The following is a 24,026-nucleotide window of genomic DNA, read 5'->3' as shown; positions in this document are numbered from 1 at the left end:
GGCGGAACCATCATCCGGCAGATTCCTTTCTTCGTCAGCCAGGCCAGGTACTCTGTGCTGGCCAAAGCAGGGCCATTGTCCAACACGATTATATCCGGCAACCCCTGGGCGGCGAAGACCTGTCGTAGCGCTGCAATAATCGCGCCTGCTGATGGAGTGGTGACAGGTAGAACCTCCACCCACTTCGGAAATGCGTCCACCACCACCAGGAAGTAATGGCCCTTAAAGGGTCCCCCAAAATCCACATGTAGGCGGGACCAGGGTCTCTGCGGGAATGGCCAGGGGGGTGCTTTCCACATGACGCGAGGCTCGCTGATGCTCCTGGCAGATGTGGCAGCTCTGCACCACATGCAGGCTGGCTTCCGGGTACTCTAGTAGACGAATGTCCAGTGCATGAATCCAGTTTTGGCCCAGCAGCGTCGGCGACGACCCCTTCGTTAAGTAAAGAGGAAGGTTTGCCTCCCTGTCGCCAAAACGAACGCTGACCTGTTCCTGCCCTTGGACCTGGGAGAGTTGCCCGAAGGAGCTGCGCAGCATCACGCCCGAAGCCTCGACGGACACGCCGGGGAAAGCAAGCTTGAAGAGTTTCGAGGCCATTACTGCCACGCTGGCTCCTCTGTCCAGCTCCATGGAAATGGGGTGCCCGCAGATTTGGACGGTCAGCATGTACGGCGGCACGGACGACGGTACAAAGCGTGTCTGCCACATGTCGAAAATTGGTGGGTTCTCGGCCACAACGTGGAGCCTGGTCGCGGACGAACTTGAGCCTGTTGCCGCACGCCACTGCCGCATACGCTTGCGACGGCTACCCTGGTCGCGGGCTTGTCTGGTACCTGGGCTTGAATCAGGCTGCTGCTGCTATTTGCTGTTCATCCTCCCCCTTCGGCATACACGTGCCAGGTGCCCAGTTTTCCCGCACGTAAAGCATTGTACTTGAGAGAACTGACACTGTGAGGGGGAGTGGGCACCACCACAGCGACCGCAGCTACTGCCCTTTGTCGCGAACTTGTTGACCGCTGCTTCCGCCGACGGTGAGCCGGTCGCACTGTCGCACGGGAAATCTCGCCGGCGTCCTTGGCGGCAGCTTTCATTGCCAGCGCTGCCATTACGGCGTCGTCCAGCGAGGGGTCGGGAAGCTCCAGGAGTCACGTCTGTATGGCGGGGTTGTTGATTCCGCAGACGAAACGGTCCCGGAGCAGCGAGTCCAGTTGATCCCCGAAGACGCAGGCACTCGCTAACCCTCGTAGTGCAGCAACGAACTGCCCGAGGGTCTCTCCTTCCCGGCGGCTCTGGTTAATGAAGCGGAAACTCTCCATTAGTGTGGACGGTGGTGGGTTAAAATGCGAGCGCAGTATAGAGTTACTGTATATGCTACCGCAGGTAGCAGAGTTGCGCGTCTGTTTTATCCCGCCGCTAGCGCCCCTATTGGCAGAGCGACATCACGTGGTGGTCAAGCAACCGTGCATTGCGGAGAAGCAGATGCCCAGGCCAATTTTTGTATTTCCCGACGCCACCGCTGCAGCGAACTGGATTGACACCAGTGAAATTCAAAGCGAATCCGGCCGATCTTGGCGTTCGCTGTTCGCGTGCGCGCTAGCTGCGGAGCAACAACACAACGTGCGCAGCGCATCTCACAATTGGTTCATCGCAGTGTCCGCGCAGTCCCATCGGAATGCCCGGGTGCTCTGCTCCCGTCTTCACGAATCGCTCTGAAAGCGGAAAAGCTTTTTATTCGATCCCATTCAAATCCATGCACCACACTGCTTTCACAGAACTGTCATAAAAAAGCCAGCTCACATTTTCAGAATTATGCACTGCTTTGGTTGCTGTTTCTGAACATAAAAGAGGTTACACAGCTAAGTAAAGATATTTCATCTACTACTGCTTATGTGAAGCAGGATGCAAGAGGAATTAATGTCGTTATTTACCATACGGTAAGGGCCTTTACTGTGTTTGGCATTATTACCCATATTGTAGCTATGTCAATCCTGTGAGAGAAAAACTTTCACTACACTCCCACAGAAGGTTACTTTTCGAATCCCTGCAGTGAAAAGGCACATAATGAAATGGCACTTGAAGGTGTGGCTGATATCCAGTGCCTGCTAGTCGGTGGGTACGTTTCTACAGCAAATTTAATGGGGTACCATAGTCGAAATACTAATGGTTGGTCATTGATTAACCAGTAATATTTAAGACTACCTACACGTTGAGAGCTTTGGCACATAAGCAGGTATGCCTATTGCAAAACCCAGTATCCAGTGTCCAGTGCAGCGCCGGAATATGGGCCCAGTGCCGCGCGCTGGATACTGGGGTGCTGGGCAGGTGCGGCGTACTGGGAGGCACTGGGTACTGGTGCGAAAAACAGCTCTAGCGCGTTAAATACGCGGTGCCTGGACACCGTATACATATTTTTGAGAACAGAAAGAAACAGAGCATTTTGGCGCGATAAAAAAAAACGAAAACAGAAAGCAAGCTCTGACGAGGATTCGAACGCCGTACCTGCAAATCCCAAGTCCGACACTTTACCACTACGCCACGCCAGAAGCAGAAAATCGTTGCATGATTTTCTATGTCAAGGTCTAAGAAGCAATAAAACAATAAAACTTGGTGCTGGGCTAGTTGGTGATGCATTCTTTAAAACTGATGGTTGCGCTAAAAAGGAACGGACACACGAAGAAAAAAAGACACGACGACGAAGAAACGCTACTGAAAACTGGTTTATTTTTCGAAAGAATTCTATATTTAAAAGAATCACAACACATGCGCACAACCGAACTACACCAGCCTTCTTTATCGCCATATCAAAAACAATGTCATGCACGCGAAGCGAGCATGATGACATGCTCGCGTGCATGACATTGTTTTTGATATGGCGATAAAGAAGGCTGGTGTAGTTCGGTTGTGCGCATGTGTTGTGATTCTTTTAAATATAGAATTCTTTCGAAAAATAAACCAGTTGTCAGTAGCGTTTCATCGTCGTCGTGTCGTTTTTTCTTCGTGTGTCCGTTCCTTTTTAGCGCTACCATCAGTTTTAAAGTCTAAGAAGCAGTTTTAGTTTCACAGAGATAAGTCTCGCTCAGTCATGGTAGATGCGCTATCGCCCAGCAACTAAAGCGTGCACGCCTGTACCACAAAGAAAATTTTGCTGTTCATATTCAGTAGCTTGCTCGGAATTGCCACAACACCGATTTTCCCTTGCGATTGGCATTTTAACTTCGAAAAAAGTCCTAAATGAGTCGCCGACCCGGGACTCAGTATGGGCTGTTACTGCCGATTTCGATAGCCGTTTCTTATTCTTCACGCGAGGGATATGCAACGTTTTCTTAGTTCAGTGATGCCTCTCAGTCAACACGTCCGTCTATTCATATATCGTCGAAGGACTGTGATCCTTCGGCGACAGCACATATATACCTGTGTTCATGACGCGTCCCATCGGCGCTCATCGCTACTTGTGCTGTTTGTGCGCTCATGCTACTTGTGTTTATTTAAGGACACTGATGCGAAAGCTGAAATATGGTGATTTATCCTTGTTAGACTTCTTGATTCCTGAGCCTAAACGCGCCGAGAGCGTGCAGACGGACTCGGCGGATACGCTTGGCATAAGCTTCGGTGGGGACCGATCTCGGCGCCTATTCTTGACGATCTTATTCAGTCAGCTGTTTCGATGCACTTTGTTTGCGATTAGGCGGAAAATCAGTCCACAAGCGATGCAAAAGCGTCCACGGTCGATCGACGATACGGTAGGCATGTCGCCTGCAAAAACAGAGTGCGGCTTCGCCGCATTGATTTGGTTGCTTACCAGGCAAGATGGCGGACCTACGCGCAACTCTGCTACCTTTGGTAGCATATACAGTAACTCTAGCGCAGTATGGCAAGCAGCTCACCGAGCGTCTTAACGTGCGGCGTGGCTGGCTTGAGATGGTCGAGCAGGAGGCTGAAGACGCGGGGCCCGCAGCTGGCCAGGAAAATGTCCCGCTGTTTGGCCTCGGGTGTGCCGTTTGCCCGGAAGAACACGTTGGACTTGCTCCTCGTAAATTTGCCAGGCGGACCCACCTTCCTCGAACGGCTCGAGCCTTCCGCACAGCGGCATGGCGACAGCAACGGGGGGCGGTGTTTCGCCGCTCGCGGTGGCGTGGGACGATCTGTGGGTACTCGTCGCCAGTGTCATGATCCACCCAGGTTCGCGAACAAGGGAGGGCTCGAGACACCCTCGGTTAGGACTCTCCGCTGCGTGGTGGTGCTGAACGACGACTGACCGGCGAGCAGACGTGCTCGTCGGTGTTTATTGCGGTGCGGTGACTAATGTTGCCTGCCGAGCTTGAGCAGGCCACCGAGCCTGGCGGCGAACGAACATTATGCCTAGGGGGCGTCACATGCGTCACGTCCCATGTTAAAAAAGTACCACCACACCAACTGACGTTGGACGACGCTACAGAAGCACCACTACTACAGGCAACGTACGTCACGTGCGCGCGCACGTGTGCGAAAGTATAGCATGCGTATTCATTCTTGCAGGCTCTTCCCAAGTGCAAGTGCATTATTGAACTAAATGATTCTATAAAAGTAAATTGCGTCATAAAAATTGTTGAGTGCGGCTTACACACAACCTGCAGACTTGATAGCATCGGATTGTAATTCGAAGCCAATAAACACCACACATTCATTCATTATAATTCGAATATGCGAAAAACATATATATTTTACGCGGAAACTCACACAAAGCCCTTTTCGAGCTGCCGTTTCAGGTATGTACGAGTGGCCGTGGTTTCTAGGCGGCAGTAGTGCTTCTTGGGCGAGTACCCAATGGAAAATCTCGACCAAGTAGAGGCTAACAGCTTCGCTGTATAGCCTTGGAGTGGCACCAAAAAGTCGCCGTCGCTCCTCTCGCTCTCGTTGCCACTTTCTGTGGGTACAGCTTTCAAGAGGTTTAGCTACATTTAACATAAACAGCCATTTATGACTTTATTCAATTAAAAGTGGGCTCGACGTAGGTCTATGCTAGAGAGAATTCCTCTCAGCGCACTTCAAAACTCAGCAGAGTTCAACCCCACCAGGCACACGATCTGAGTGACTTTTCTATAATGCGACAATATGAATCGCCTTTTCCTCATTTGACCTCACATCGTCATCGCCCTCACATCACAACCAGAAGTAGATGTTGCTGGGCTAGTCAGTTAATATTGCTGAGTAGACCATAAATATGATCCTCTAGCGCAAACAAGGAAGGACGGAAGGGAACAAGGGGAGCGCCAACTTTGGACTGTTTATTCTCTATTGTATAACATTGCAACATATACACGCAGGCTAATGCGCAACATACAAAACAGCTTCAATCGCACAACACCCTAATCACAGCGTGCAAAATTAAAACTGGTGCGTCGCCAATCCAAGACGAACCTCGCTCTTTAATGTCAAACGTCTCTAAAAATTCGCATGCCGTGGGGCTCCCCTTTCTACCTTCCGTCCTTCCGTGTTTGAGCCCCAGCGATCACATTTATGGTAGACTCAGCAATATCGCCTCACAACGTCCGTCCTCACCTCACCTCGTCCTCAACTCATCCTCATCAATCTTCGCGAAGGCGATCACCCCTTCCTTCACCCACTTGAGGGCGAGGTCAGATGAAAGCTGAGGGTGCCGGGGATGAGGGGATGAAGGCTGAGGGCTGAGATGAAGGCGTGAGGGTGCCGATGTGTGAAGAGGAGCAGATGCGTTACGCAGCTGCCGAGCCTCCCCTCAGCGCACGTCCCTGCCCGCGCCCAGATACGGGACCTGTGGGACGAGCATTCGCCGCCGGCGTACCAAGCGCTCAACGACAGCGAGCTGCGCCTCGCCATCAACAGTGAGCTACCGGACGACTCGCAGCTGTGGTACAACGACGCCCTGGTCAACCTGCAGCCGCGTCTGTACGAAGGCTTCGACCGCGACCAGCTGATGGGGGACGATGGGAGACGCAAGAGGCTCAAGCTCTGGCTGGGCGCCTACGCCGTTTGGAGAGTGGCCCCGTTCGCGTCGAGGTTTCTCTTCTTCTCCTTGCTCGACGACATTGGGTACGTCGACCTGTGTTGACCATCCACTCAACACGCTGAGCGCAGGTGACGTAGGGCTTAATTCGGGCGTGGAGTTTCGTTATCACTGTTCTGTCGCTATGCAGCGCTTGGCTGGGCAATGTTTTGCGATACCGCCATGCACCTCAGGTTCTGGTCATGTGATCTAGTCCTAAGGTATACATATACATAGCTTAAATACATGTTTCTGACCTATCGCGTTATGCTACCATAAGCGTACAGTAACAGTGGTCGTCACAATTATCAAATGTATCACCTCCTGTACAAGAAGGTTAACCTAGAAAACACTTATACCACGTCTAGTTACATGTTTTATTCCGCCAGCATACAAACTCCCGTCACGCAAACGAAGCACAGTGTATAAGACATTATGTGACACTGACACAAATGTCTGTCGTTCTTCTAAAGTGAAGCTGTCATTGCGACTACAAGAGCTCGAAATTCTTATACGATGTTTTCACGGCGTCCTGGGAGAGCTATGCCGTTCACCGAGTTCACAATAAAATGAATGGGGATGAGGACGGCCCGTTAGTAGTGACATGTAAATTTTGAAGTGTGTGGGTTAATTAGAAGCTAAATTCACATTGTCAAGCACTCATTTTCTGTCCTTTTCAAAGCGTAGTACGAAACGCTGACGTTTTCCCGCTGCTGTAGAATTAAAGATGGCAGCACTTTCAACATCTGCAGACACTAGTGGTCATGCTGTCGGTGTCGGGCACAGAAAGTTTAAAATATGTACGTTAATTATTAGCTTCGAAAATACGTATTGAATACTCGTTTTCTCCTCGTTTTGGTGCGTTATACAAGAGCAGCTATAGCTTACCCCGTCTGCTCAGTAAACCAAACGAGGCACATCGATTACATTTCTCTGAAGTAAGGTTAAAATTAAAGTGTTTAAAGACAACTATACAAGTGGATCAGCGTTCGGACCATGTAGAAAGCTTGCCAAAAGCTCCGAAAGAACTCTCCGAGTAAGTGAGTTGGCGTTTTGAGGCAGTGAGGGGGGCATTTTATGGGTGACGTGTGGGCGAAGTTTTAAGAGAGTTAGTCAGACATAGGTTGTGCGAAGCAGTTTATAAACAAGTGCTCGAAAGTGTTATAAGGTTGTTATCGACAATATATTTGCGAGTATCTTATAGGAGAGCCGTACGTGGTACCAAGTTCACATTTGGTGAAAGCGGTGGCCAGGTGTGTGTGTGTGTGGGTGAAGTGTGGGGAAAGCTCGCTTGTAACTTCTGGTCGGCGCCTAAATTACTGTGTACTAGCTTCCTCGCGTTGTTTCCCGAGTTGTACGAGGCGCGCAGGTTTGCCCGGGCGTCCTCGTATATATATTGACACGTGTACTTATCTTTATCGGGCGACCACGTTTCGCCGCCTAACAAATGTAATCGCACAGCGTGGGACGCGCCTACGTGTATCCGAAGTTTCTGGAAAGTTATCGATGCTTCTATCCGGCTATCTGTTATCGCCGAACCTTGTATTATCTGATTTCATTGCGTGACACGAATGGTGTAGAATTTTGTGGAAGGCACGCGGGTCCGAACGATTAGTCTGGAACATTCGACGACTGCTGTATAAAAGCCGACGCGCTTGACCCGCTTACCAGACTTTCGACGATCGCCGACCTTCTTCGCCGCTATCGCTGTGCTATAAGGGTAGCATGTTTTTGTGGGCACAGGTTCGCCCAATAAAAGTTAGTTTTGTCGTTCACAGCATTGCTACTGTGTTCTTCAACGTCACCACCACGCGACAATATATATATATATATATATATATATATATATATATATATATATATATATATATATATATATATATATATATATATACAGTCTAGCCCGGTTTTAACGAAGTAAATAAGAGCGCGTCAACGGATATAACGAAGAGATTTAATACCAACCGAAAAATAATCTGTCAATCAACACATTTTTGCGTCCTTGAGGCGATTTTTTCCGCGAAAATGAGAGCAAAATAGACGTCGCTGCAACCGCTGATGCTGCCGCCGCGATGGCCTGCTTGGAGCATCTTTGGGATTCCGCTAGTGACTTGAACCTTGTGCCTGCGGGTCTAAGCCACATGGACTTCGTTTTCGCCGATGAAAACGTTGTTGCCACCGAGGACTTCATGACTGAAGAAGTTGCCGGGAGTGTCATGGAAGAGACCTTGGCGGACAGCGCCTCCGACAGCGAATGCGACGATGCTAGTTGTGCCCCTAAGCCGGTCACCTCCGCAGCGGCCATCGCAGCTGTCGACACGCCACGGATGTACCTCGGGAGTCCGGAGTTCGACCAGATGCTTGGTTCGCAGTTCGATGGTATGGAAACCGCAATCCTGAAATCCGCACTCGCGAAGCGTGTTCAGGGGACGCTGGACCACTTGTTTCAGCGGCAATAAATCGGTATGCCCATGTTTTCATTTTTTTCATAGTCCACATATTACGAAATAGCGGATATAGCGAAGTGATTTCCGACTCCCGCCGACTTCGTTATAACCGGGCTAGACTGTATATCATTTCAATTCAGGAAGCATCCCGAAACGCGAAGGTCCCACGTCGTCCGAGCCTGCGTCGAGTCCGTCGACCTCGTGATGCCCCTCGTGGTGTGGACGATTCAGACGGACACGGTGCCAGACGTGACGCCGGCATTCACGGCGCTGCACGCGGTGCGCGAGTCGCTTCGCGTCCTGCTGGCTGCGTACGGACCCAGCACAGCGGCTCGCGTGTTGCCTGCCACGCGCTTCATGTCGGTCAACGCGCTCAACATGAGTGTCACCTGGCCCGTGCTGGACGCCATTTACTCGTTTCTGCCGGTGAGTCCGCGGCATGATTTCTCAAGTGCGTGGCATAAGGACCTTGGGGGTGTATACAGAGAGCAGGTTTTTTTTATCGAAGATAAGTCTGGAGAAAAGGTTATGCTCGTAAACTCTCATTAGCAAATAAGAAAGAGCAAATGTGGTTGTTGTTCACTGGCCTTTTTTTGTTCTTAGGTATTCATGTATGTCGCCCCTTCTGATTGGAGCCTGTTAGGGGTCAGCACTATAGTATAAACAAAAGAAAAAAATTAATAGAAGAATAAATATAAACTTCGCTCCCTCGTGATGAAGCACAGATTTCAGTGCCATTCCTTCGACATTGCTACTGTTGATACTGCTGTCCGGCACCCCGCGTCCGAGAGTGGTTTAGAGCGTGTGTGTACATGACAGGAGCGCGGCAGAGAGGAAAGACGACGTGAGAAACTTGGTTGGACCCCACCACGTCGAATGCGCAGAATGCCTTCTGGAGCTCCCTATACGTCGCCACATAACCTTCTTCACAGCTGTAATTATCCGTGGCCCCCTGCAAAAGCATTGCAGAAACTGCAGCGCTTTCCTTTCTACTGATGTGCAAGTCCAGAGTGAAGCTAGCTAGGATGGTGAAGAGGAGAAGACGGAAGGAGGTAGAGAATAGGGGATAGAACGGACGCAGTCGCGAAACGAGTGAATAACAGCCTTGACGCTCTTGTCTCGCAGTTCCCATACATGGGGGTGAGGGCGGATAAATTTAAGTGGATAAAAAAGTCGATAAATTTAAGTTCAACGTAGGGTATACTGCACGTTCCTGCTATTTCTGAAAAATAGGCACCATGCAAATTTGTCAAGCAGACAACTCCCGCAGGGCGTGCAGAAGCAAAGCCGGAGTTAAAGTGCACCCTAGGGTCTAGGCGACACTACAGAAGTGGTCGCACGTCATACCGACACTTCCGTGCCTCCACGGCAGCATTGCGGCTATGACATTGCTCGAGGTCGCGGGTTTGATCCCCACCACAGCAGATGCATTTCGACGAGGGCGAAATAAAAGAACACTGGAACATTTAGATTTAGGGACACGTTAAAGGATACCAGGGTGTCTAAATAATCCCGAGTCCGCCACTACAGTGTGCCTCATAATCCGATTGTGGTTCTGGCAAGTACAGCCCCATAATTCAATTAAAGCCTAATACTTCTCCCACGACGCGATATGCCGTGCAAGGCATTGATAATGCTCAACTCTCTCAGAGATTATGAACAGTGGCGCCCAACAACGCCTGAAGCAAATGGCTCCCTGTGGGTTCTGTGTATACTACGCATAGAAACAGTAATAGTGCACGCAAGGTCTTCCACAGTGGACACAAAGGGGAGATTTCACCCAAGTGGTCATCCAGGGTCTTTGAATTTGGCAGCCTGCACAAGTCTGAGTTGCCCTAATTGCACATAACTCAATGTAAGAGCGCCGCTATCTTGATTTTTCTTTTGTGCAATAATTCTGCTTTTTTCTTTTTTTTTCTTTGGTGTCGTTCTCATCAGCGAACGGCGCGAATGTCTGTTAACCCCATTCTTGTGCTATAGCGCGTGCGGCAGATAAGCCTAGGGGCATTTTCAGCTTCCACTAACACGTACGTCAGCACTCAAAGGGAAGATGACAAATTTTCATTGCGGAGCATGCACTGATGATTACGGCTCATATGTCGAGTTGCAGATTCCGCCTACGTGTTTACAGTTTGTTTACAGTTGTTTTAGTCGACTGAAAAGCGACAGCCATTAGGAGTCGCAATTCTGATTAGCTTGGCTCGGCGCGTCTGTTCAGCTGGGCGACCAGTGGTCACCAAGTCCAGAGGTGAGCACATTACAAGATAATCAACGAATCAGTTATTGTCACCGTAAATAAATGAGCGCTTGCCGAGAAGATTCGCGGCAAGAGAAAACTGCAGCTGCGCAGCTCGAATAAGCTGTGGTTATATCTGTATAACAGCAATGACACGGCGATTTGCATTACAGTACAATCATGCAAATACATAGAATGTTACAGAAGAATATGGGGAGCTAAAGGAAACAATTATGCAATATGCATATCGCTACAACTGAATTAAGTCATTTTAGTGCCAAAACCACGATCTTATTATGAGACACGCCGTAGTGCGAGACTCCGGATTAATTTTGACCACATGGGGCTCCCTAACGTGCACCTCAATTTAAGTACCCGGGTGTTTTTTGCATACAGCCGCCGTGGCCGGGATTTGATCCCCCGACCTCGTGCTTAGCAGCGCAACACCAAAAGCTATGTACAACTGTGTACACACCTGAGCCAGTTGAAGGAACAAAAAAAACGAACAGGTTAAATATTTATTTATTGCCCACACAACAACATCAGCACCTGATGACATCGTTTGCCTTTGTTTCCGGCAGGTGCAGGCAGGCGGCAGCTACTTCGGCGTACTCTGCAGTGCTGCGACCGCCACGGTGCGCTTTTTCATAAGGTCGCTGCGCCAACCCAAAAGCAACGTGTACCACGTGGCTGGGGTGGCACCGCTGCGCACCTACCGGCTGCTGGTCGCACGCGAGCTGGTGGTCATGGACTACTTTCTCCGGCCGCCGCTCACCGAGGAAGGGCATCCGCCCACCGTGCTGGCCGCGGTCTTGGGAACGACGATCGCGCAGCAGATCTTCGCGCTGCTCTACATCCTGTTCTTCTACAACGACCGTTTCGAGGTCAGTCTCGAGCAGAGCAGGCGCCAAATGACTTCGCCCGATGGTTGCTCTTCCGCAGCTTCTTCAGCCTATACTATACACGCTTTTATAGTCAACGGGCAATGCTAAAAAAGTACCTGTCGAAGAAGTCTCAATGCGCGCCTCCCACAGTGCAGTTTTTTTGTCTCTTTTTGTTAGTCTGCGATGCTTTCTGCGTCATAACTATACTTCGTATTGTCACGTATTAGTGACGGTAAAGAACATGGTAGCGATGTTGTGAATGACGAAACTAGCGTTTTATTGGGCGAACCTGCGCCCTAAGAACAGGCTACACTCAAAGGACAACGGCAGCGGCGAACACAGTCGGCAATCATCGAAAATCTTACCTGCGGCGCAAGCGCGTCGCCTTCACACCCGAGTCGTCGAAAGTTAAAAGAGTAATCGCTGCTGCCGGCGCGTCTTCCCGAAAGTTGTACACGATTGGCGTCGCTCATGGAAGCAGTCAGACTACAGAAGATTCGGTTACAGACAGAGGACAGAACGATCGATAACATTCGAGAAACTTCCTATGCATGCAAGCGCGTCCTGCGCAGTGCGATAACATTAGTTAGGCGGTGAAACGCGGTCGCCCGATAAAGATGGACAGGTACACGTGTCAGTACCCCCCCCCCCCCTCTTAAACAGCACCGTCCCGATGCTACAAACATAAGAGAGCGAAACGCAACAGGACACTAATTAAACAAAAGTGACAAAATACCAAAACGAAACAAAGTCCAAAGTAACACAGTCCAAAAAATAAAGTCCAAAGTCAGCTACGCAAAGTCCCAAAGTTCATTAGCGCTGGTACAACGGCTTAAGTCGCACAACGTCGACTATTTCAGGTAGTGAGCGGCGCCGCTGTGATAGCGAAATGCCGTCTGGTGCGACCTCATAGTCGAGTGCGCCAATGCGTCTGATGATCTTGTAGGGTCCGAAATAGACGTGTAAAAGCTTCTAAGTCCTCCTCGGCCTATTGGGGTCCAAACGCAGTCGCCGGGCTGGTACTCGACGCAGCGTCGTCGAAGTTTCTAGTATCAGCTGTCGGTCCTCTGCTGGTTCTTGATCCGCATGTGGGCGAGCTGTCGGGCGTCTTCGGCGCGCTGGAGATAGGTGGCGACGTCAAGATTCTCTTCGTCGGTGACGTGTGGCAGCATGGCGTTGAGAGTCGTGGTCGGGTTCCTGTCGCAAACCAGCTTGAACGGCGTGATCTGTAGTGTTTCTTGTACAGCAGCGTTTCTTGCACCGCCAGGTCTTGTGTTCGATGTCGACCTACATTGCTAGCATGTCGGCGAGGGTCTTATTCAGGCGCTCCGTAAGACCGTTCGTCTGCGGGTGGTAGGCAGCTGTCCTCCTGTGGCTTCTCTGGCTGTTATGCAGAATGGCTTGGGTGAGCTCCGCTGTAAAGGCGGTTCCTAGATCTGTTGGTGATGAGGATTTCTGGGGCGCGATGTCGCAGCAGGAAGTTCTCGACGAAGAATTTTCCCATTACGGGTGCGTTGCCTTTTGGCATAGCTTTCGCTTCAGTGAAGCGGCTGACGACAATCCACTTATTTCCGGTTGTCGACGTCGGAAAGGCCCCAACAAGTCCCTCCCGATCTGCTGAAGTTGTCAGCAAGGAGGCTCAATCGGCTGTAGTAATCCCGCTGGCCTTGTCGGTGGTGTCTTGTGTCGCTGAGAGTCTCGGCATGTCTTGAGGTACCGGGCGACGTCGGCGGTCAGACGCTGCCAGTAATACCTTTCCTGTATGTTCGATAGCGTCCGGGAGAATCCGAGGTGGCCAGCGGTTGGATCGTCATGTAGGGTGTGCAGTACCTCTGGACGGAGTGCTGAGGGGACAACAAGAAGGTAGTTGGCACGGACTGGTGAGAAAGTCTTTACGAGTAGTTGGTACTGGAGGCGACTGCATGCATCGTGTGAGTTCTTGAAATGCGTCGGCCTGCGGCGTTTCCCGCTAGAACTCGACGTCAGATTAAGTTAGATGTGTCAGCGACTCAGCGATGCATGAGAAGTCTTTGACAAAGCGTCTGTAGTAGGCACACATGCCAAGGAATCGACGCACTGCCTTCTTGTCAATGGGCTGCGGGAACGTTGCGAAGGCAGTTGTCTTCGGCGGCTCAGGGCGTACTACAAATTTGCTGATGACATGGCCCAGGAACAGAAGCTCATCGCAAGCGAAGCGGCACTTTTCCGGCTTCAGAGTGAGCCCTGATGACTTGATGGCCTCTAGTACTGTCGCAAGCCCCCTAAGGTGATCGTCGAAATTTTCTGCGAAGATGACAACGTCATCCAAGTAAACAAGACAGGTCTGCCACTTTAATCCTGCTAACACCGTGTCCATGACGCGCTGGAACGTTGCAGGCGCCGAGTGCAGTCCGAATGGCATGGCCTTGAACTCAGAGGCCGTCTGGCGTGATGAAGGCGACGTTTTTGTGGTCTCTCTCGTCGGCTTCTATTTGCCAGTAGCCAGACTTCAGATCCATCGACGAGAAGTACTTAGCGTTGCAGAGCCGATCTAATGCGTGATCTATCTGTGGTTGGGGGTATACATCCTTCTTTGTGATGTTATTCAGTCGGCGGTAATCTACGCAGAAAGGTAAGGTTCCATCCTTTTTCTGCACCAAGACAACAGGAGATTCTCATGGGCTTTTGAATGGCTGGATGATGTCGTCGCGCAGCATTTCGTCGACTTCTCTTATAGCTTCACGTTCTCGCGTCGAAACTCGTTAAGGGCCCTGGCGGAGTGGTCAAGCGCACTCTTCGATTGCTATGCGATGCTTTGCGACTAGTGTTTGTCGAATCCTCGATGACATCGAAAAGCAGTCTTTCTATCATCGGAACAGACTTCTGAGCTGTTGCGGCTCAATCATGGAGAGACTTGGATTTATGTAGAAGTCTGGCTCGGGAACTACGGTCGTCAGCGTAGATGCGGTAGAATCCGAGAGGACAAACGTATTGCTGGTTTCTAGAATTTCCTCGATCTATGCGATCGTCGTGCCCTTGTTGATGAGCTTGAAGTTCTTGCTAAAGTTTGTTAGCAACACCTTCATTTTTCCTCCGTGAAGTCTAGCGATCCCTCCTGCGGCACAAATTTCAGGGTCGAGTAGTGGACGTTGGCCACCCTCAATGACGCCTTCTACGTCAGCGGGTGCGTCGGTGCTGACGGAAATAATAATGCTGGAGCGCGGTGGGATCTTGATCTTCGAGCACGCTCAAGGCGTTGTGTCTACGAGAGCTCTCCGGCGTTAACGCTTTATCTTCCGACAGCGTTATCGATTTCGTCTTCAGGTCCATGACTGCACCGTATTGGTTCAGGAAGTCCATGCCGAGATGATGTCTCGTGAACAATGTTGGAGGATAAAGAAGGTGGCAGGGTAAGTCCGGTCATGAACGGTAATTCTTGCCGTGCAGATTCCAGTCAGCGTTATAAGGTGTCCTCCACCTGTCCGAATTTGAGGGCCTTCCCATGCAGTCTTAACTTTCTTCAACTGGGCGGCGACTGGTCCACTCATGACGGAGTAATCGACGCCTGTGCCTACGAAGGCGGGGACTGCGTGGCCGTCGAGAAGCACGTCGAGGTCGGTGGTTCTTTGTCTTGCGTTACAGTTAGGTCTTGGCGTCGCATCACGGCTGCATCGCGTTGACCTGTGGCTGGTACGTCGCAGCATCAGCTCCTTGATCAATGCATTTTTTGCTTCCAGGTTTCGTCGGGATGGCGGCGTGTCGTTGTCTTCCTCGGTGGCGGACGATCTTAGTCATTTCGACGAACAGCAACCGCCCCTCCATCGGTTGCTGCTTTTAGTTTTCCAGGATATGGGCTTGCATACCAGCCCCGGGCTTGGCCAGTGTATGGTCGGCGTTGCGGGGACAGGTAGCGGCCAGGTGGCGGCGAACGGGATGGTCGTCGAGGGCTCCACTGAGTGGCGGCTAGGTAATCGACGATGTCACGTGGGTGCTCCCCAAGCTGTGGACGTGGTGCGTTGGCATCGAACCCTCTCAGTCAAAAGTCGTGGTATGGGCATCGCTGGTACACATGGCCGGCTTCTCCGCAATGATAGCAGGGTGGGAGGTGATCGGGGCTCGCCAAATGTCCCTCTTCCTCACGTAGTTGCGCTGGTAGACGGAATTGCGGCGTTACAGGGCCCTGCCGCGGTCACGGAGGGGTACCTTGCCGGCGTGCGACGGCGGCGTAGGTCATAACTTCCGGCTGGGGCTGCGGTAATTGTGGTTGTACCTCAGGTGTTCCAAGCCATCGCTGAACCTCTTCTTTCAAGATGTCGGCGATTGAGGCCCCTTGAGGCTGCTACGAAGGCAAGACCTTGGGCAATTCTTCGTGCGCAATGACCATGATGGTCTCTTCAAGGTCGTCGGAACCCAGTTCTTCGATAGCGCAACGCGGCGTCAGCACTTGTCGGTTATACTGCCGAGTGCGCATTTCCAGAGTTTTCTCGATCGTCCATGTCTCTGTACAAAACTCCGGTATGGTCTTGGGCGGGTTGCGAATTAGTCCGGCGAACAGTTCTTGCCTGAAGCTCCGCATCAGGAAGCGGACTTTTTTCTCCTCCGACATTTGCAGGTCGGCGTGCCGGAAAAGATGGGCCATCTCCTCCGTGAAGATCGCTATGGTCTCATTGGGAAGCTGTGCTCAGGTTTTTAGTAGAGCTTGGGAATGTTTCTGAATGTTTGCAGGAAATCGCTTTGGAACAGGTCCCACGTTGTTAAGGTGGCTCCTCGATTCAGGAACCACGTCCTGGCGGCGTCTTACAATGCGAAATAGACATGTCCTAGTTTGTCGTCACTGTTCCAGCTGTTAAACGTAGCGACCCTCTCATACGTCTCCAGCCAGCTTTCCGGGTCCTCGGATGTAGAACCGCGGAACGTCGGTGGCTCCTTGGGCTGCTGCAGAACAATTGGGGACGCTGCGACTGCCGTTGGTAGAAGTCTGTATTCCGGGGGAAGCTGCTGTCGCCGGCGGCTTCTGGATGTTCCGTGACGACGTTGGTGTTGTCTTTGCGGTCCGGGTTAGGATGACGGCTTGTCGTGGGCGTCCGATACATGAACGTAAATCATCTCCACCAGATGTCACGCAGTATTGACGCTGGAGGAGGCAGCAAAACCGTGATTAACGAAACTAGCGTTTTAGTGAGCGAACTTGTGCCCTCAAAAGCAGGCTACACTCAAAGAACAAAGATAGCGACGAGCACACTCGGTGATCGTCGAAAGTCTGATCAGCGGGTCAAGCGCGTCGGCTTTTATGCATCAGTTGTCGATGGTTCCAGAGTAATCGCTGGGACCCGCGTGTCCTCCAGAAAGTTCTACATCAATCGCGTCGTGCGATGAATTCAGATTGCAGAAGGTTTGGTGGCAACAGACAGCAGATAGGCTATCGATATCTCTCGAGAAACTTCCCATACATGCAAGCGCGTCCTGCGCTGTACGATAATATTTGTTAGGTGGTGAAACGCTGTCACCCGATGAAGATAAACAAGTACGCGTGTCAATATATATACTCACTAATGTGCTGAGCGGTCGCGCTGCGGCGGAGGAAAACTAGGGGGATGCCTGCTACCAGTGGCCGCATGCGGTACTGCGAAGGAGGAATTCCCTTAACAACAACAACAATAACAACAATAACCCGAGGTTTCTCTGCATGTTGCACACTTAGGAACGACGTGCCCCTAGGCTGAGCGTGGCTTTAGGTAGATTGAGGCTCAGTGACTACTGAGATTTCCAATTTCAATTTTTTTAATAGTTTGATAACACTTACTATGTAGGGCAAAATGAGGCTTTCATTTGAACAGCGGTATTTGTATGGTTGTAGTTCTGTTGTACACTGGGCAAAAAAATGCTTATGCCTGCATCGAGTCGGCGTTTCTCGTCATTGGTGTCTAACTTGGAGTCGCCTTGCGACGTAACGCAATTTCGCTCGCCGAAAAATCGCTTCACATGAGCACATGCTGCTGATAATAGGCGTTGACGACGTGGATTACATGTGGCTATTCGTTCCACACGGGTGTTCTATGCTTCGGAAATCAAAAGCGCACGCATGGCTACGGCAACACGCTGAACTGCGTATCAAGTGTAAAATCGTCGTTTCGTTTTCAAGCCGATTGGTTTCGCTTTGGCTGTTTAAATACCAAAGCAGTTGGGCAGGAAACAATGGAAACATGTAGCTATTACCGCAAAAGTACTTAAAACTTCGGAAAACATGAATTGCAGGAACGTCGAATTGTCAGACAAACTACTTTGTCACACTTACGGCCGCACTTGTCGTCTGCCTCCCACTAATGCCGGCGTATAATCACTATCGCGCTCACCTACCACCGCGCAGTCTTTCACAGCCAGTGAAAGACTACAACCTCACTGCATATAAAAAAATTCTGATAAAATATGTTCCACGGCGTTTTCCGCGTTGCCACTTCATGATTACACACTCTGACTAGCAAACTTTCCATTGCATTAAAAAATAGGTACCATGAAAATTGGCTCTCAGCTCTTTAATATTCGCATATAAGAGTGGAATGTGTTAACATTCAAAGATCCCTGACTGCTTATCACCCTTCCCGGTAACTGCAGTGTACGCAGCCATAATGTTTACCTGCAAACGCTGGAGGCGAACAATATGCATGAAGGTGAGCTTTCTGCTTCTTTTTTTTTGCATTCCACTCGTACAGCAGGCGCCGCTGATGCTGCGGAGGCGAGTGCCATTTGTATGGTGTTGCATGGAACCGAGCGGGACGCGCCGCTCCTACTTTGCAGTAACCGCTTGTCCTCGTTTTTTTCCTGTGTCCCATGTCCTGATTCGCACTGCACCACTCAGCCTCATGGAAAGCCAACTAGCCCAAACCATCGCCCCCCTACTAAGATGCCGAATAGCAGCTAGAAAAGGCGTTTGTGTTCGAGGTTCCGCGTAACAAACACATGTTAACGCGACAGCGTTAAGGAGCTCGTGTCGCAGAAAAGCCGGTGTCGTCGGCGTTGGTGTCGGCGTCGGTGTCGGCGGCGTTGGCCGTGAGCGATAAATCCCAGCAGGCACTCCATGAATAAAAAACAACTTGCGAGATGGGCTGGGTGGGAATCGAACCAGGGTCTCCGGAGTGTGAGGCGGAGACTCTGAGCCACGAGTTCGATGCTTCAAAGCGGTACAAAAGCGTCTCTAGTGAATGCGGTGTTGCCTTAGAAACGAGCTGTTTCTAAGGCTCAGGCGTGCGTCGCTTGCTCAGGCGCACATTTCGTTGCCGCGCCGAACGCTGCGTTGCTCGACGCTCACCGCGTCCGATGCGGGGCGCGTAGTCGCTGCGCCGTATAGCGTCTTACACCGCTTGGCGGGTCGACAGGAACGCTGTCGCGTTCCACTCTTGAAGGCGAAGCTTAAGCGTACTCCAATTTTTTTCTCGTATAATCAAATTACAATTAGACGCTACCATGTCTATAGAGTGAGCGGAAGTCGTATTTTACGAATTTTCTGCCGCGTTTTACTTTGAGAAAATCAGTTACTTCAGTAATGCATATGCGCCAGCCGAAGGGCCTACGTGGTTCGGGATAATTTTTTCACACGGCAACGGCGTCGACGCCGGATTTTCTGCAACACAGGGCCCTTAACGCCTGTCGAATTAAAGTTCATTTTGCACGTAAAGGAAAATGGCAGTAAAAAGCTTACCGTGGGAAACGCGGACTAGGTCAGAATCTGTGCCTAGCGCGATACTTCAACCAGACACCTTCACCTTGGACACACTGGAGCGTGTCATTTACCCAGGCTTCCCTTCTTTCATGTCGGCGCCACAATGGCACAACCATATTGCTCTCTGTTTCTCAGCATAGCCATGTTAGTACAGTGCACTGTGAAACACCCTCCACTCGACAGGCTCAACCCGATGCCCAGTGATGGGGTGCCGGGATAAGACGAAGATGAGACAACATCGCTGGAGTAAATGTTAGCACGGTGAAGCGCGGTGTAAATTTAAGTTCGTCAAGGATAAAATCTTCGGCTAAAACAATGGTGCTCTGAGGGGGAGGGGGCATTTCGCGCACACGCGCACAGCCACGCTGCTGACTCAGCCAGCTAAAACATAGCCTTCAAGTTTTGTTTCTACTCTATGAGAGTCACCTCTGGATCGTGGATTAAGGTGCCACTCATAGCCTAAACAAACCCAAGTTGCAGATTTTCAGTAGCCCAAATATAGCCACGTAACCAACTCACCCAAGTCAACGCCCAAAATTTTTTTGCTGCAGCCCAATTTGGCTATATATAGCCAAACCTAGCAACACTGTCTGCAACCCGTGAGAGAGCACGGCGAAGCGTCGTCAGGGGAGAGGGAGTCGGGGCCGCGACGCGCCTCGCACTGGTCCCCGCACAGCCCCAATGCGCGCGTGGCGTGCCACCTGTCGGGGCAGCGCCGTACATTAAGAGGAGGGGGTATTCTGTGTTTGCCGCAAGATGGCTCTGCGTGTGCGGAAAGAGCAGAAGAAATGTAGCGGAAACGTACTTCGCTACTCGTGTAACTGCAACTTCTGTAAGTTACATGCTCATAATTACCGATATACACCGCAGTATAACATTCTACGGCACGTTTCTAAGACAACACCGCAATCACTAGAGGCGCTTTTGTACCGCTTTGAAGCATCGAACTCGTGGCTGAGTACATTTTCTTCCGGGTACCATTCGGTGTGGACGCGGAATCATGTGCTCCAGCGGAGCGGCGATAGCGGCCTCTGCAAGCCGCGGAAACAGGATTGAAGACAATGATGGTCAAGACTACGAGATCGTTTTGCCTATATTGCCCACCGGACGTGTTGTGGTTACTACTGTTTTTTTTGCACGGCGACGTACGAGTTAGGCTCTACAGGGTTGAGAACTCCCGCGGCGCCCTAGCCAACGCTGGTGCGCTTCCCGACGTGGTGGCGTTGGGGGCATACCAAATCAACCATGTTTGGGCGGTGACTCTCAACAGCACCGAAGCAACCAAGAAGCTGGCCGCTCTCAAGGAACTGGAAGTAAAAGGACGCCGCTGCATTATCTTCGATCCAGATAACCAACAGGTGAAACTACGGCTGCACTGGATGTTGCACGGCGTTGTGGACGACGACATTCGGACGGCTCTCGCTGCTTACGGCAGCGTATCCGAAGTGACCCGGGAGCGATGGCGTGTCTCAGGCGTCAAGGAGAAAGGGACCACAACGAGGACCATGCTCCTGAAGCTGAAACCCGGTTTGAAGGTCGATGACCTACCTCACCAGCTACGCGTTGCAGGAGAGTTGGCCCTTGTGGTGGCGCCTGGGCGGCCTATCCAATGCGTACGCTGCGGTGGTACGGGCCACGTTCGACGTGAATGCAAGGTGCCACGGTGCTCAAAATGCAGAAGCTATGGTCACGTCGACAGCGATTGCGTCCGCACATATGCGGTGGCTACATGCCGGCATCGCAAGACAAGTCGACGGAGCTGCTGATGGACGTCGACGAGGCGGAGGAGGCAGCGAAAGGAGCCGAGGAAGTGGGCAAGCCAGCAGAAATGACCGACCCATCGGGGCTTGCCAGTGGTGACACAAGCACGTCAAGCAACGGAGAGACACACCCCGATGAGAAGGAATTACCTGCCAGCAGTGACACAACCAAGTCAAGCAACGGAGAGACGCACCCCGAGGAGAAGAAATTGCCTGCGTCTCGGGCGAAGGCATCGGAGAATGGGAAGAGCGTTCCGGCACCTAAAGTCTTCGAACCAGCGAACAGCTCGCCGAACGCGGACCTGAGCGGCGGCCGCGCAGTCAGCGTCTCCACGCCAGCCAAGCGCCCTTATGGCCACATCGGAAACGAAGGGGATAAGGTGGCAGCCACCAGCGTCGAGGAGCCGCCTGCAAAAACAACTCAAGCCAGGTGGGCCACTCTCCGGCAGCGACCTAACGTTTCGTCTGAGAGGTGAACTGGCGATACAGCACCTACGCTGCAAGGTTCGGAGCCTGCACAGGCTGGCTCCGGCATCAACGATGGCGTCTAGCCACGCGCTAGACGCGGAGGGTAAGCACCATGCTCTCGGCCTTTTCACTTCCTTTCGAAAATGGCTCCTGCATCTCCATTGAAGGTAGCTACACTTAATGTCAGGGGCTTGGCAGGAAAGAAAAAGCAAAGTCAAGTGTATCGGCTTTTAACGGAGCAGGACATTGATATATTGGCCGTGCAGGAAACAAAAGTTGACGGTGAGGAAGAGACCGGGAGCATGGTGCGACGTTTCACGTCTAGATTCTATGCTATTGCAAGCCATGCCATCGGCACATCTGCTGGTTGTGTCCTTTTTATTAAGAAGTTGCCGGCTCTGGTCATGCATGCTGATTTCTCGTGCTTGTCAGGTCGGTGTGTTGCTGTCGATTTCACACTCAGCGATACAGAATGGCGTGGTTAATGTTTGTACGCACCAAATGTTGTGGATGAAAGGGTCGATTTCTTTAGAAGTGTTCGTCATCATCATTTAATTGCCCTTAAAGGCCCTTGGCTTAGAGCATTAAATAAGGGGGGGGGGAGCAGTCGTTACATATACAATGGTCAGTAGCAACAAAAAGCAATACAAAGTGCAGGATTCATGCTCAACATTAACATCATTTAGTAGCATCAACACTAAGATAGACACAGGTAGAGCAGCGTCTCAGCTTCGATAAACAGCTGATTATCATGGGCGACTTCAACTGTGTCCTGAGTGCTTGTGATAAGACTAGTGATCGGGGGTTCAGGGACGCCATCACTGAGGTACTGTCGCAAATCATAGACAAATGGAACCTTGAGGATGTGGCGGGGTGTATGCAAGGCGCGGGTGGTGTGAAGTACACACATTTCCGGCGTGGAAGTCATGCCCATCTGGACCACATTTATGTAACGTTGGACGTGATTCCAAAATGCAACAGTTATCAAGTAGTGCCGGTGTCTTTCCCAGACCACTGTTTAGTAGAGTGCGGGATTGGGGCAAAAAAAAACGTGGCAGTGCTTTTAGCTGGGAACTGTGGCAGGTAAATAACAAGCTGATTAAAGACGATGCTTTCAACCTTGCGGTAGATGAAGAAATCGGCAAAATAAAGCCGAATAATGAACTGAAAACATGGCAACAGTGGGAGCTTTGTAAGGAACAACTTAAAATAAAAGCAATAGAGCGGTCTTGTTCTATGGCGTACGAGGAAAAACTAACTGAACGTAATCTAAGTTCTATGCTTGCTAAACTGCTCGAGAAAGAATGCGAAGCGCCTGGTAAATGGATCGATGACATTAGGAAAACGAAAAAAAAAGTTGAAGTGATAGAAGAGGAGCGTTATCGTGGTGCGCTGGTCCAGGCGAGAGCGGAACATGTAGCTGGTGGGGAGACGCCGTCTAAACGAGCGCTCGGAATTGAAAAAGCCCACGCTCGTTGAGATCACATAGACAACAAAGAATGGGGAGGCGTCTTATCGGATGATAACGAACATATTAAGCGTGCATTTTCTCAGTACTATCAGGCTTTGTTCGCTTTACATGTTGCCGACACGAACATGTTTAAGGATAAGTTCCTTGGGGCACTGCCGCGACTCAACAATGAGCAGAAGGATAGGTTCATCATCATCATCAGCCTGGTTGCGCCCACTGCAGGGCAAAGGCCTCTCCCATGCTTCTCCAACAACCCCGGTCCTGCACTAATTGTGGCCATGCCGTGCCTGCAAACTTCTTAATCTCATCCGCCCACCTAACTTTCTGCCGCCCCCTGCTACGCTTCCCTTCCCTTGGGATCCAGTCCGTAATCCTTAATGACCATCGGTTATCTTCCCTCCTCATTACATGTCCTGCCCATGCCCATTTCTTTTTCTTCATTTCAACTAAGATGTCATTAACTCGCGTTTGCTCCCTCACCCAATCTGCTCTTTTCTTATCCCTTAACGTTACACCTATCATTCTTCTTTCCATAGCTCGTTGTGTCGTCCTCAATTTGAGTAGAACCCTTTTCGTAAGCCTCCAGGTTTCTGCCCCGTGCGTGAGTACTGGTAAGGCACAGCTGTTATGCACTTTTCTCTCGAGGGATAATGGCAACCTGTTGTTCATGATCCGAGAATGCCTGCCCATTCTTATTCTTCTGATTATTTCAGTCTCATGATCCAGATCCGCGATCACTGGCTGCCCTAAGTAGATGTATTCCCTTACGACTTCCAGTGCCTCGCTGCCTATTGTAAATTGCTGTTCTCTCCCGAGACTATTAAGCATTACTTTAGTTTTCTGCAGATTAATTTTTAGACCCACTCTTCTGCTTTGTCTCTCCAGGTCAGTGAGCATGCATTGCAATTGGTCCCCTGAGTTACTAAGCAAGGCAATATCATCAGCGAATCGCAAGTTACTAAGGTACTCTCCATTAACTTTTATCCCCAATTCTTCCCAATCCAGGTCTCTGAATACCTCCTGTAAACACGCTGTGAATAGCATTGGAGATATCGTATCTCCC

The 24,026-nt window shown here is 50.9% G+C and overlaps 1 protein-coding gene across 1 annotated transcript in view; it reads left to right on the top strand.

The window, feature by feature from the left end:
• The window catches only part of LOC135913326 (uncharacterized), a 95,723-nt gene that overhangs the window by 32,836 nt on the left and 38,861 nt on the right, over positions 1 to 24,026 (top strand). The window contains exons 5-7 of the mRNA XM_070521044.1: positions 5,762 to 6,048; positions 8,589 to 8,874; positions 11,266 to 11,568. Of these exons, the coding sequence (XP_070377145.1) occupies positions 5,762 to 6,048; positions 8,589 to 8,874; positions 11,266 to 11,568 (876 nt within the window). The remainder of the gene's footprint in view (positions 1 to 5,761; positions 6,049 to 8,588; positions 8,875 to 11,265; positions 11,569 to 24,026) is intronic.

The sequence above is a fragment of the Dermacentor albipictus genome, chromosome 6, assembly GCF_038994185.2.
Source record: "Dermacentor albipictus isolate Rhodes 1998 colony chromosome 6, USDA_Dalb.pri_finalv2, whole genome shotgun sequence".
Lineage (NCBI taxonomy): Eukaryota > Metazoa > Arthropoda > Arachnida > Ixodida > Ixodidae > Dermacentor > Dermacentor albipictus.
Note: the sequence above shows the minus strand (reverse complement) of the source record. Positions and strands in the feature narration are given on the sequence as shown.